This window comes from Diplotaxodon limnothrissa, linkage group LG7, assembly GCF_057381915.1.
Source record: "Diplotaxodon limnothrissa isolate DT_005_m linkage group LG7, D_limnothrissa_male_GT1.1, whole genome shotgun sequence".
NCBI classification, from domain to species: Eukaryota; Metazoa; Chordata; class Actinopteri; order Cichliformes; family Cichlidae; genus Diplotaxodon; species Diplotaxodon limnothrissa.
This window is the reverse complement of record NC_140602.1, coordinates 6043148-6056298: the sequence shown is the minus strand read 5'-3', so window position 1 is coordinate 6056298 and position 13151 is coordinate 6043148. Positions and strand designations below refer to the sequence as shown.

The window sequence follows — 13151 nt, the reverse complement described above, 5'->3', positions numbered from 1 at the left end:
ACAACTTCTGATTGTAGACACAGCGGGAAGCTTAGTTGGTTGTTGTCAGCATTGGAAAGATGACTCTCTTCTCTCGCCTTGTCACCCAGCAGCTAAGAACAGAATGGCAGAATATAAGAGAGGCCAAACTGACCCAGTAAATCTAGAGAATTTACTGTGCTACTGGATATATTGCTGAAAAGGAACCCCTTTATCAGTGATCTTGGCCCTGGAATATTTAGCTGTAAGATTTCTTGGACTTGGTACGTTCAGCATCAGGCTGGTCAGTATTCCTCCCTTGATAAGAAGGTAACCTGTCAGGGGAGGAGTCCTTTGAGTGACTTGGCAATGATGAGGCTCATGTAGTATCAGGATAAATTTGCCATGTTCACAGCTACCAACAAGCAGCTACAGTAAAGCAAGCTAAGCTAAATGAAATTCACGTGATAACACCCACAGAATACATGTTATAGCAAAGAGGGGTAACCAATCAGTAGCCAGCTTACTGCAAATGATGTCCAAGGGCAAAGCAAAAAGCGCTAAAAATGATTTAAAAGAATAATTATAATAACAGTCAACTGGGAGGGTTCAAGATTTGTTGCAGCATGGCCTTGACATGTGCGCTACATAGCCAGAATATTCCAAAAATAAATCCAGGATACTGTATGTGCATGTAAACATAGTGAGCACACAAGCACAGAGTAGCTCGAGAGTAGAGTAGCTAGCTTGCTACAATGTTGTCTCCAGTGCAGGTTTAATAATGTGGGCTTGTGGTTTCTGTGATACATGATAAATGACTCCCTCCTTGTGTATGCTGTTCCCTATAAATAAAGCACTGAACAACAACATTTTATCCTCTCTCTGAAGCAAGGTTGAGCCTCTGACAGCCTATTACTGTACAGCATAACCATCTGCAACATTAGCTTTATAGGCCTTCTGGTCCAACACTAACAGATGCAGAGTGCTCCTAACAATATGCTCATAATGGCCGGAGGACGTTGTGTTTTGGCCATGTTTAAATGAAGTTCAGTTGGCTACATGGTCACAAGTGCTGCAGTGAGCAACTGCGGCCATGTCTCAGTGGATTGTAGGACTTAAATGGAAATGATACCAACTGTCTGGTCAGTTGTTCCATGAAACAGGAAATCCTTGCCAGCATGGTCTCGGCACGCCTACTCATGTGTAAAAGGATGTGTGCACTAAATAAATTTGTAGAAGGGGAGCGGTAAACTTATAAAAATAGCTCGCCAGTGGGTGTTTCTAAATTTCCCTCACTTTCTTGGTAGCTTTTAATGTTCCTAATTCTGCTTTGTTTACTCTCAGGAGTATGATTATGGCTGTTGCAGTTGTTATAACAGTATTATCATTTTTTAGGCTGATAGCCATAATCATTTTTAGTTTTTGCCTCCTCGAATGCCGTGTGGTCTTGTGGGAATGCTTCCAGCATTAGAAGTGAGCATATGCCCCTGTTACTCCACACACTCTTTATTTTTCCATCCATCCTCCCTTTTTACTTTTAAATGATCTCAGTCTCTTCTCAAGTTTGTTCATGAGATCTTCTTCAATCAGGTAGTTTAAAAAGCAGTAGTCACTGCTTTTTATCTCTTCCTTTATTCAAGCTGAGATAAAAGATCTATAGCTACAGACATACATTAATAAATGCACCCATGCTGACATAAAAAGAGAAAGTGGGGGGAGAGAAGGAAGAGGGGTATGATTAGATTGAATGACAAAAAAGAACAGTGTTGTGACAGTGAGCAGCTGGTGTTTCCAAGTGTTGACAGGCGTTGTTTTTGGGTGTGCGTGTGTGTCTGTGTGTGTAGATGTGTACGTGCGTGCTTGATGAAGACAGATTGTGCTGTGATTGTTCATTTCTGAACAGGACTCCGCTCATAGGGGTTATTGACGGCATCTGCGAGGGAAAAGACAAACATGACAAATGGCGCTCAACCAAATGTCTCTCTTCATTCTCCCTCTCGAGATAGTTTCATGGCCTAAAGGCTTAAGAAGTCAGAATGATTGGTTTATTATCAAACTTTAAATGTGGCTTAAAGCTAGATTGAGTCCTAGTGTGTGGGAAGTTTAAATTTGTCAAATCAATATCTGTTAAACTGACTTTTGAGTGAGATTAATTGCTAGTAGTAGTTTTTACCTCAGTGCTGTTACTGTGTTGTGATACATGTACCCTATTTGTGTGGTAGGTGTTGTGTTTGCAGGGGGCTTGATAGTAACCCGTGTGCTTAGTATGACAGCTCCATATGCTGCTCCACTTTCTAAATAACGTGTAACAAGTAACCAAGCGTTCACCCCCACCTGTGTTCATTCAAACACATAACAGGTCATGTGTTGATACCACAAATTACTGTTCTCCTGTGTGTTCTCACATGTTTGTACCACAGGTCGCGGTCTATTAGTGGAGCCTCCTCTGGTCTCTCCACCAGCCCGCTCAGCAGCCCACGGGTGAGTCGTAATCCTCAGTTCACATCCAAACACGCACACACATAAAACACACCTCTTGACCCAGTTCTTAACTAACTAGTTGTTAACCTTCTGGGATAATGGCCAACCAACTACTGCTGATCACATTTTATTGATGTCATATTATGTCAGCAATAGAAAATAAAGCAATATTCTTTTTTCTGACCATGAAAGAAGCATACACACACACACAAAGAAAACAATATTTCTCTGCACAGCAATATTTTTCCACCAATCTGTTTTACCGTTATATAAACATTTATCAGCCTTGAAGGATCTACCTTTGTGTTTTGAGAAAGTATAGGTCCATTTTGATTACCTTTTCATATCCTGTATCATATCAGGGCTTCCTGTGTGTCCATATAGCTTAGATGTTTCTGTTAATGCTAAGTAAAAACCCACTGCTGAATGCACACAGGAGGCATGACAGCACAGAAAACTTTCTCCACCCCACAAAGCCTCTTCTCTCTCCATCCTCTGCACTTATTATCCTTCTCTCTGTTTTCTATGGCCTGAGCTCTTTGGAAATCCAGCTCAGGGAATGCTTCAGAAAATCCCACTTTCCTTTGCTCAAAGCTGGGGAGCTTGTAGTAAACTTTTCCAGCTGACTAACCTGAGAAGGCTCCAGATTAGCCAGGATCCTAAGACGAGCTCCTCACCACACAGGTTCTTGCAGGCTTATCTGAAAGGGAAATTGATTTCTCAAACCCACCCAAAGCCTGGATTGTGTTCTCAGCAAGAAGCTCTGTATGGGGTTATTTTCTCAGACTTAGCTTCTGGAAGACAGGAATGTGTTGAAGGCAAATATTGAACCAGTGTGAGTGCAAATGAACCATGCAAAATCAGTACATCAATAAATAATCAGGAAATTTGACTGCAGAGTTGCCACCTTCCACTTGTTTTTGAGACAGCCCAATTGGCCTTTTGTCTCTCTCGTGTGTTTGTGTTTGCTTGCTTGTCTCTGCTGGGAATGCCTTGTATGTTTTATGCAAATAAAGTCTGTCTTTTTGTGTTTTGTTTGGATTTTTTTAAAGTGAGCACATTGTTTGCTGGTATTGTTATTCCCATTTCATTTTTGTTTTGCTTTGCTTTGACATGAGTCACTGAATGGTCTTTACCATGTTTTCTTTCTCTCTTTTTTGTTGTTGCAATTCCTCCATCTTTCCTATGTGTGTGCACTTGTTACCTGCCTCCAAATCCTTTGGCTACTTCTTCCTTTACCTGTGTGGTGGTTTGCCCTTCCCTTTCCTTTGCTTTGTGTGTTTGTGTACTTGCATGCATTCTTGTGTGTGTTTTCTGTTTGTTTATTTTGTTGTCTTTTTGTTTTACACCTCTTCTTCCTCTTGGCTGTGTTATTCTTTTAATCTAGCCTGTCAGAAAGTTTGGTGTACCACCTCAGTCCCCAGACTTGTCCCCGTCCCCTAACACCAGTCCCTGTCCATCCCCTGAGCCCGTTCCAAATCGCGCAGGCCAGCGTATCTCCACCCCCAATTCGCTCGCTCCAAACAGTGAGCCCCTGCCAGAAGCACTCAACAAGACACAGACGCTCCCTGCCAAAACTGTCCCAAAGCCCCTCCAAGCCACACGATCAAACCCACTTCCTGAAACCACCCTTGATCCAGAACCTGCAGCCAAATCAGAATACTCCACTCCCTGCCAGCTTCCATCACAGCCACCCTCTGCCTCTGTGCCTCCTACCCCTACTTCTCCATCTTCCCCATCCTCCCTGTTTTCCTCATCCTCCATCGCCAGTGCTACCATCTTAAACAGCCCCCAAGTACGACGAGCTCATTATGCTGCCAACCCCCAACTCTCTGTGCCCTTTAGCCCTGTGTTGCCCCTGTCACCAATCAGGCTGCACCATTTTCACCCTGTAGCACCAGCCCCTTCTCCATTTACTGACCACCCACCCAAATCTATCCCCCTCATACAGGTTACCCCTCACCCTTCCCCTCGAGGCAGCCCCCTCCCCACCCCAAAGGGCACCCCAGTGCACACTCCCAAGGACAGCCCAGCTGGGACACCTACTCCAACACCGCCCCCAAGCCCCTCTATTGGAGGCATGCCTTGGAGGACGCGCCTCAACTCCATCAAGAACAGCTTCCTGGGCTCACCACGTTTCCATCGCAGGAAACTCCAAGGTAGATTTCAGCCAATTTACATGAAAAATTGCTGACTAATGCTACAATCTTGGTTTTTCCCCAAAAGTTTTACTGTACATTGTACCGTAATATGCTTTTTGACAATTTTTAGTCTTTCTCAATCGTCTGACATCTAACTCTGCTTCCACAGTTCCCACACAAGAGGAGATGTCCAGCCTCACACCAGAGTCTTCCCCAGAGTAAGCAGACGCTGTCCATTTTGAAAGCACCACTGCTATCATAACTATGCATAACCTCTCAGCCCCTTAGCCACTGGCTCAAACAGGCTCCCTCTCGATAGGATGATGTTTTGGAAAGTGTAACATCTATGAATGTTTGATTTTTGCCTGCTGAGTCGACTTGTAATGACCTCCGGTCTGGTCTGAGTTGGAAAGAGGACAGTAGCAGGAGGTAGTGAGTGGGTTATGAGGGAGGCAGGACGAGCCTGCGTGATGCTTTTGAGTTCCCATGGGCCTGATAACTCAAGGTTGGCCTAGATATGCCTGTTTGGTTGGCTGGTTGCTGTCTGGGTTGGTCATTTCCACCTGGCTAGATAGGAATTTCCCAACTGAAAGAAGTTGGAAAATTGATCAGAGAGAGACCCTGTTTTAGCTCAGCCCGAAGTATACAGTCACGTGAGCTGTAGTCAGTCTCCTACTGCAGAACAGTGCATCTCTTTCGGCTAATCTACATTTGTTTCCATATTTTACTAGGTATTTATATTGATTTAAATGTAATGCTAAATATTATAAATCTTATATCTAATATTAATGCCAGAAAACAGGAGTCCATATGGCTTACTAGTGGTTGGAAGTGCACCTGGGCTGAGGCCAATAGTAAATTCATCTACCTCTGCTCCTTCTGTTCACAGAGAGACTCAGTTATCTCACCCCACCCCCCTCAAATCCATTCATACACAATGCACTGGAACATCCTCTGTTTGCTCCTTTGAATCCCTACAGAACTGTGGGGAGGTGGTTGTTTCTCAGAATCAATAGACTGATAGGGAACTAAAACAAGGTTGCAAAAATGGTCAGCTGTATAAAGATGTATGTGTACAACATTGGGCTTATATTCTGCTAAATGTCTTTTCTTTCCTCACAGACTTGCCAAAAAATCCTGGTTTGGTAACTTCATCAACCTGGAAAAAGAGGAACAGATCTTCATTGTCATCAAAGACAAACCTCTCAGCTCAATCAAGGCAGACATCGTTCAAGCCTTTCTCTCGGTAGATACACTACGTTTTTGCTAATTTCTTCCTTTGTCCCTTCTGCTGAACCCCTGACCCTTTTCCCATCTGCTGCCACTGTATCTGTTTGTGCATGAATGCAGCCGTATCACCTGGGTATTTGCTCTCTAATGCAGGATGTTGGCTCTGCTACGAGGCAGGCATGCTCTGAGTGTTTGCTAACATGGTGCTGATTTATGTAGCAATCCAGTAAACTGCTTGTATTCACCGCTTCTATTTTCTCTTTGACTGTGGACCCACTTGAGGTCAATAGAAAATCAACACTGAGCTTTGGTCATTAGCATATAGATGTCCTGCCCTCAATACAGTGCTCTGAGCATGTGTGTTTGTATATTTAGATGTGCAGGGTGAGAAAAAGCGTAGATTGCGTGTGTGTGTGTGTCTGTGTGTGTGTTGTGCTTTATTATTGCGTGGTTCTACAAATACATGCAGAAATGTAAGGCAGCATTAGCTTTTTCAGTAAGCGCAGCAGAATCAGTACCAAGAAACAGTAAGCAGTGGTCGTTGATATTCAGAGTACATAACTGAACAGAACCTATCCTCACCCCAGTTAGATTTAACAAAGTCTAAGTGTACAAACTCTGCCGGTGCGGGTCAATGTCAAATCTGTTTCCTCATCCCTGGAGGAAGCACTTTCCTTTGGGTTATGCTAGCTGGTATTCCAGACAGGAGATTGGCACCTGAATCAGTGGAATTATACCTCTCAGCACTCTAGCATTAATGGAATGTCAAACCCTCTCTAGCACTATGGCAAAACGTGACAATTTCAGGGCTCACCTGTTCATTGGGCATACAAATTCATTTTAGGCGGGAGAGTGCAATGTTGTTGGATGACTCAAGATTACATTAGCTTAAGTCTCTCTGGCATGCATGGCTACTCCCCGAGGCATTAATCTCCTTAGAGTTTCAAATGTGGCTCGTACTATGTGGAGGGTATTTTAATGAGGGTTTATTCACCTTGTCATTTGCAAGGTGTGGGAGAAAAATTTAACATCAGTGATTCCTATGCATAATCCCATTACTCGTGTCTTTGTGCTACCTATTTTTATTCCTGTTTTTTTTTCCTCTTTCTGACATTTTCTTTTCACGATTCCTTTTTTGCCCCCACAGATTCCCAGCCTGAGCCACAGTGTCATCTCTCAGACCTCTTTTCGAGCAGAGTACAAGTCAACAGCCGGCCCCACAGTCTTCCAGAAGCCGGTGAAATTTCAGGTGGATATCACCTACACAGAGAGCACAGCTGCCACTAAGGAGAATGGCATCTACTCTGTAACCTTCACCCTGCTCTCAGGTTAGGATACTTCAGCAATCATAAAAACATCTCAACATTTTCACCTGCTTCTACCCTTTTTTTTTTTTTTTTTTTTTTTTTTTTTAAGAAAGGCTGTCCCTGTTCAGGAAATTACAGTCATGGCCTTTAGAATCAAAAGCAGAATGTTCACCAGCGGTATATTTGGTGGTACGACTCTGGTATCCACACTTCTGTGAGGATACGTGGAAAAGCATCCGTGACAACAGATATGACGCTGATTAAGTCGGGTACCGGATTAAAATGAGAAGATCTTGTAGAGTGGGGTTGCAGATGTGTATCAACTGTAGGCAGGCTAAAGCAACTTAAATAATCAGCCTTGTTTGAGATTTGCAAGCAAAATACATGAATGACTGTCATGTGAACAATCAGCCGATGGTGGGCTGGAACTGATACGAGCTGACCTGTCAGAATTGCAGACTAGGTTTAAATTTGTGGCTTGTGTGAACTAACACTTGTCTCAGTTTACATCATCTGTGGGCACTTGAAGTTTGACCTACATGTGTCTTCACTGTTTGAGATTCGAGTAGATGCAAACGGTGTAACAGTGGAACTGAAAATCAATGGAGAAGGTGTTGTAACAGTATTGAAAGACACTGTGTTGCATACAAGGGAGGAATTAGTTCTCTAAAAATTTAATACACCAAGTCTTCCTTCTGTACTTAAAGCTGGAATCCAAGAAAGAAAGGGTCAAGTTCAAACCAAGGATCTCAACCGATCACAGAGGACAGACATGCATGTATTATTATGGCATTTGAGCAGCTGGCTCTCCATCTCATTAGCCTTAAATTCAAGCTCACAAATGACAAGTGAAACACTTTGAATGTCACACTTTAAACTAATGGAGTCATGTATATTCAACAAACAAACAAGCCTGAAGTCTTTTTTTCCCCCGAAAGCATGTTGGTGTGTTAAACTTAATGAAAAACATAATTTTTTTTAAATCCTGAATTCTTGATAAGATTTAGCAAACTGAAGTCAAACTATGCACAATCCCACACTGAAACGTGTGTTAATGCTTAGTTCTGCACAAACACCTGCATGCTCTCTTTTACTCTCCTCTTTCTGTTTCACATAAATGGGGGCACAGCTGAGCTGAATGGGCTGTAATAGAAGCCAGTTCTTCATGTCACTGACCGTATACTGTACACAACAGGTAGACAGCAGGAGCTCTCAGCAGCACTCATCTCTGGCCCCCATTTATAATCTCAGGCTTTCTGCAGTTTTCCACCTCACATTTTGCACCACGTCCATATCCCTGTTTGCTTTGCCTTCAAAAACCAGTACCTTTAAATCTATTTGGTTATTGCAATATATTTGTACAAGTTCTGCTGTGTGCCTTCATGCTGCTGATACTCTGTATCCCTGAACAGACTTTTTAGGGGTTTTTCAGTATAATAACATGCCCCCTCCCTCCATCACGTGTTGTAGGTCTTCTCAGTAGGTATGCACAAGACACATGCAAGTATGGGCACATTCTTATCATCAGTTGCATTTGATGTGTTTGTCTATATATCACACCAAAATGAATATTAATCCTTTCCAGAAACTTCCTTGTTTCTTGTCTCATTGTGGTGCATGTAAGGGGCGATGATTTTCAAGTCACTGTAGGAGAGTTGGAGGCAAGGAAGCAAAAGTTAGCATAGTGAAAAGCACCCATGACTTGTCACAGAAGAGAATAGATCTATTGATGGCAGCATTGAACTCGTAGAAGTGCCGCTTTCGTGCATTCTGGTTTACTATCATGGTTTGCTCACACGCTTAATGGAATAGAGACATCATTTATGCTACTTTTGCTTTACCTACCAAGACAACTGTAAGTGTTTTCCATGAAAGGTCTACTATGTCAGCATTCATGTGTTTATCTATGTCTCTGTGAAGGACCCAGCCGACGCTTTAAACGAGTAGTGGAGACGATTCAGAGCCAGTTGTTAAGCACACACGATCAGCCTGGGGTCCAACAGCTTTCCGGTGAGTAAGAATTCCTTTTCAAAAAAATATTTTAAAAAAAGAAATTCCAAACCTTTACCAAAACCTCTCCACCCATTCCCCTACCGCCTCATCTGCCCATCCCGCCCCTTGATGAGCTACACTCGCCGCTATAGCTAAGCTAAATCCAACCCGTCTTCTCAGTATGCTTGAAATCCTCAAGCCACTCTCTGCTTCTCCAATCGGCTTCCTTTGCATGCCCGTGCCTCACTGCTATGAAAGGGTGGGAGCTGCTCTCAAGCACCGACTGCGGGTCAAATGTTGTCTCTCTGCCCACTGGCAGTGAAGATTAGAGTAGAGGTAGGGTAAGCCGATTCGCATTCTGTTACTCCTACTTTCAAGACTGATCACTGGAGCCTGTCACCATGGCAACACCTCTGCCCCTTAACGCACTCCCACATTGCACTGCGCCAAATAGCGACACCACACCTGATAAGTGCGCTCTCTAGGCATCCCGTGCGCTTTCACTCTCTGTATGTTCACCAGTCCACCGCTAAAAGCAAGGTACAAACACCTCTGAGGTCAACAATCATCATCACCCAGCCATTCACATGTGAACTTGATGATATTAGTCTCTCTTTCTTCTCTCATCTTTTCAGTAGTTTCAGAGGTGACAGTTTCAGCAGATGTAAGCACGTTTTTTGTGCCATTGTGGCTCGATACTGTTTCATAAAAGTGAAGTCTGGATGATGAAGAGTCATAGGGCTCCGACTCACCCCTTTCTGCTCTTAACATGTTGACTCTTTTGAATCATTGTGAGCTGTGTGCATCTCACTTGCCATCCAAGAGCTCTATCTGCTGGCCAGACAAGTAAACAACATCAGGAGGAAACGTTACCAGTTGTGAACCGTGTCTGCGTCTTTCTCTGTCCTCTTAAACTCATTTCCAGTTCCATGCCAGGTCTTGGTAGCATGTCCCACTACAGTTTTTTTAAGTGTGAGCTGTGTCTTTGCCCTGTGTCTTTTACGCAAAATTACTCTCATTGGCACTCAGAAATGAACAGCAGTCATGACAGCTGTTATGATATTTAACAGTCTGTTATCATTGCTGTGCCTCAGTAAGTTTACCAATTATTTTTGATCTTTTTATATCGTGCAGCTCATTACCAGGCTGAGGTGTGGGAAGGGTAAAATTACAATAAGTTACATTAGATTAGGTTTTAATGGTGGTGGGGGTTTTGACGTAGTGGGCCGTGTCTGTAGGAGAGATGACATTGTTGGAGTATAATATGAGAACCGCTTAAAGCAATAGATGGATAGATACTGAAAAGTACACTACTTTTAGTTTGTGTTGTCCGAGATGATACAGTTGGTATTAAAAGTCAAAGTAAGTTATTTTTGACAAAGGCTAGTTGAATGAATTAATGTCTTTACGGCATCACGCTGAGAAGCAATCGGCATGAAAACAATCTTATTCTCCTCCTCTCTATTTACTTTGACCCACTTACACACCTCTAGTAGTACCTGAACAAAAGGGATTTAAAAATAAAAGTCAGTGACTGTAATTAAGAATAGAAATTGATTTGCATAACATTGTGTCAAAGGGCTTTGTCAAAACCTGGTTATTAATGCCCCTAATCACTAGTGATGACAGCATTTCTGAGACCTGTACTTATGAAGAGTTAAAGTATGGAGGAATGCAGGAAGTAAAATGTAGGTATATTCATTCAGATAAAGATGCTTTTGAGAAAAGGCAATATTATGTGGTCTGTTGTAGTCTTTTCAAAACACGGATTCCCAATCCGGATTGGGAAAGAGTTAATTGACTAATGTGGAATTAGAAGTATAAACATGGGGAAGAAGTTAGCTACAGCCACATTCCTGCAGGATAATGGATCAGTAGAAACTACTACTGGCCTTCTCACATGTGCACTTGCATGCAATTGCTCATTAATCCGTATGTGACAAATTTTCTAATTTACACAATACTGCAGGCAGTCATCATACTGGAAGTACATACAGACTGATAACAGAATGTTTTACCTCAAGAAATTCTATTTTATAATCTACATTTTGCTGATGTGTAGACGCAGCATGTTTGTGCGGTTTATTGTCCGTGTAGCTCATCAGTCTGTTTTTTCTTTTTTTACTGATGCTATAACTGTTTGCTTGGACTGCAAAGAAGTCAGAAACAGTCTTGTTTGTGACTGATCAGTCACGCTTATGCGGACCATCACCTCTTTGCTTCATTTCTTATGTTTGGTGTACTTAATGCTTATATGCATGCGTACTGTTGTCCATACGTACACACACTGCACGTGTTTCCTCTTTCTGAGGTCCATTCAGGTCTCTTACTGTGTTATGTATGTCACTATGAACAATTACCACAAGGTAGACAGCCTCACTAATGAGAAGTCTATGTTGCCCTTCAGTGCTATGGTTATGATATCAAAACACAGTAAAATTGTGTATTAGAGAATACAGCATAAATAGTTTACAATGAAGTAAAATTTGAGGAGTGATTTAAAAGTAGACACTTCCAAATCTAATTTCCTCTGGTAAGGAGGAAATGGATACAGAACTCTATGCAATTCGGAAGGCTCTGTCATGAGGAGTGGGCAGGTTCATAAGGTGTGTGTATGTCTGTAATGGAGATGGGACTGAGGTTGTATAAGTATTTAAAAATAAAATGAATGAAATTTAAGTTTAAGGCCAATTCTGTGTATAACAGGTGGCTAGTGTGGTGTAGCATGGATGGAAGTAACTTCTCTGAATCTGTTAGAAATCTGACAGCTAAGTTTAAACAATCAGAGATGTTTTTTTGGATGTGGTCCCTGTAGAGGGAATTACAGTAGTCTAAAAGTGATGCTGTTTCCTTGAGGTTGAAGGAAAAATAAAAAGCTTGCCAGCTTCTAGCTGGCAAAAACACGACTCATGATTAGTATGTCAAACCAAACGTCTGACACACCTACATTGAGGATGTGTCAGACGTTTGATGCTGGAGGACAGGTTTCCAAGACTTTTTATGTTTCAGGGGGAGCAGTAATGCTTCTTTGACAGGAAGCGTTTTCTTGAATTTCCACGCTTTCTCATTTTTCGCTTCTATCATCTTGTCTGTCCTGCTTCTGGCCAGCCAAACTCGTTCAGACGCACTGGTCACTATATCGACTTAATGGGCACTTGTGTTTTTTTCCGTGGATTGCGCTGAAACGTATGCATGATTTGCCGAGGCTAATGCATTATGTGGTCTAAACACGGCTGCTTCGGCAGTTCTCATCCTTGCACAGTGTACGTGGGTCTACCACCTCCTCACCTCTGCTCGCTCGCTCTGCCTTACATGTAGCCATCTCTCTATCCTGTGAACCCCATTGTTCATTAGTTTGTTTCTTCTGTCTTCTCTCTTTCCCCCCTTTTTTGTCCTCTTTTCTTCCCATCTGTGTACCTAGGCAGCCCATTGAGTAACTTCTTTGACGTAATTAAACAACTTTTTTCAGACGAGAAGAATGGACAGGTGCCCTACCCCCCTGGCACGCCCTCCAAGCACTGCCCCTCACCCATGCACGTCCGGAGGCATGACCCAGAAAATAATGACACCAAATTCCCTGCTGCAGGCCGAGACAGAGCCCACTTGTCGATGGCATCTGTGGGGACACCAGAGGAATCTTAGACCGTGGCGCTTTGTAGCCATCCCAGTATCACTTTAAGCCAGAGACACAGAGAGAATATGCTATCTGTACATAGCTAGATATATATATAAATCATTTATGGACATCTTTTCTATAAAATGACTTTATATAGATAGAAATATATTAAAAGAATCAAAGTGATATTTTGCAAACAACATGTTGCACCAACACAACAGACACACACCCTTGCCATTCCACTCCCCTTTCCATTACCCCTCAGTGTCCACCATCATTACCACCCCTGTACCCTAACCATCTAATCACCTGTGGGCCTCAGTTGTTTGCTCCCATGCTGCTGCTAACCTGTGTGATGACCTGACTTGTTTCTGATACCAGGAATTATCCAGAAAACCTATTAAAGTCCATCCTCCTGCTCCATTC

The 13151-nt window shown here is 42.7% G+C and overlaps 1 protein-coding gene across 4 annotated transcripts in view; it reads left to right on the top strand.

The window, feature by feature from the left end:
- brsk2a (BR serine/threonine kinase 2a) overlaps positions 1-12751 on the top strand; it is a 179238-nt gene extending 166487 nt beyond the window's left edge. For 2 of the 4 annotated variants that reach the window (XM_085357267.1, XM_085357266.1), the window contains 7 exons: positions 2379-2439; positions 4391-4598; positions 4750-4798; positions 5703-5826; positions 6958-7138; positions 9038-9127; positions 12579-12751. In XM_085357267.1, the coding sequence (XP_085213393.1) occupies positions 2379-2439; positions 4391-4598; positions 4750-4798; positions 5703-5826; positions 6958-7138; positions 9038-9127; positions 12579-12751 (886 nt within the window). Of the gene's footprint in view, positions 1-2378; positions 2440-3826; positions 4599-4749; positions 4799-5702; positions 5827-6957; positions 7139-9037; positions 9128-12530 lie in introns of all 4 variants that reach the window. The other 2 variants (XM_085357265.1, XM_085357264.1) reach the window with 1 other exon arrangement.
- The last annotated feature ends 400 nt before the right edge of the window (positions 12752-13151 follow it).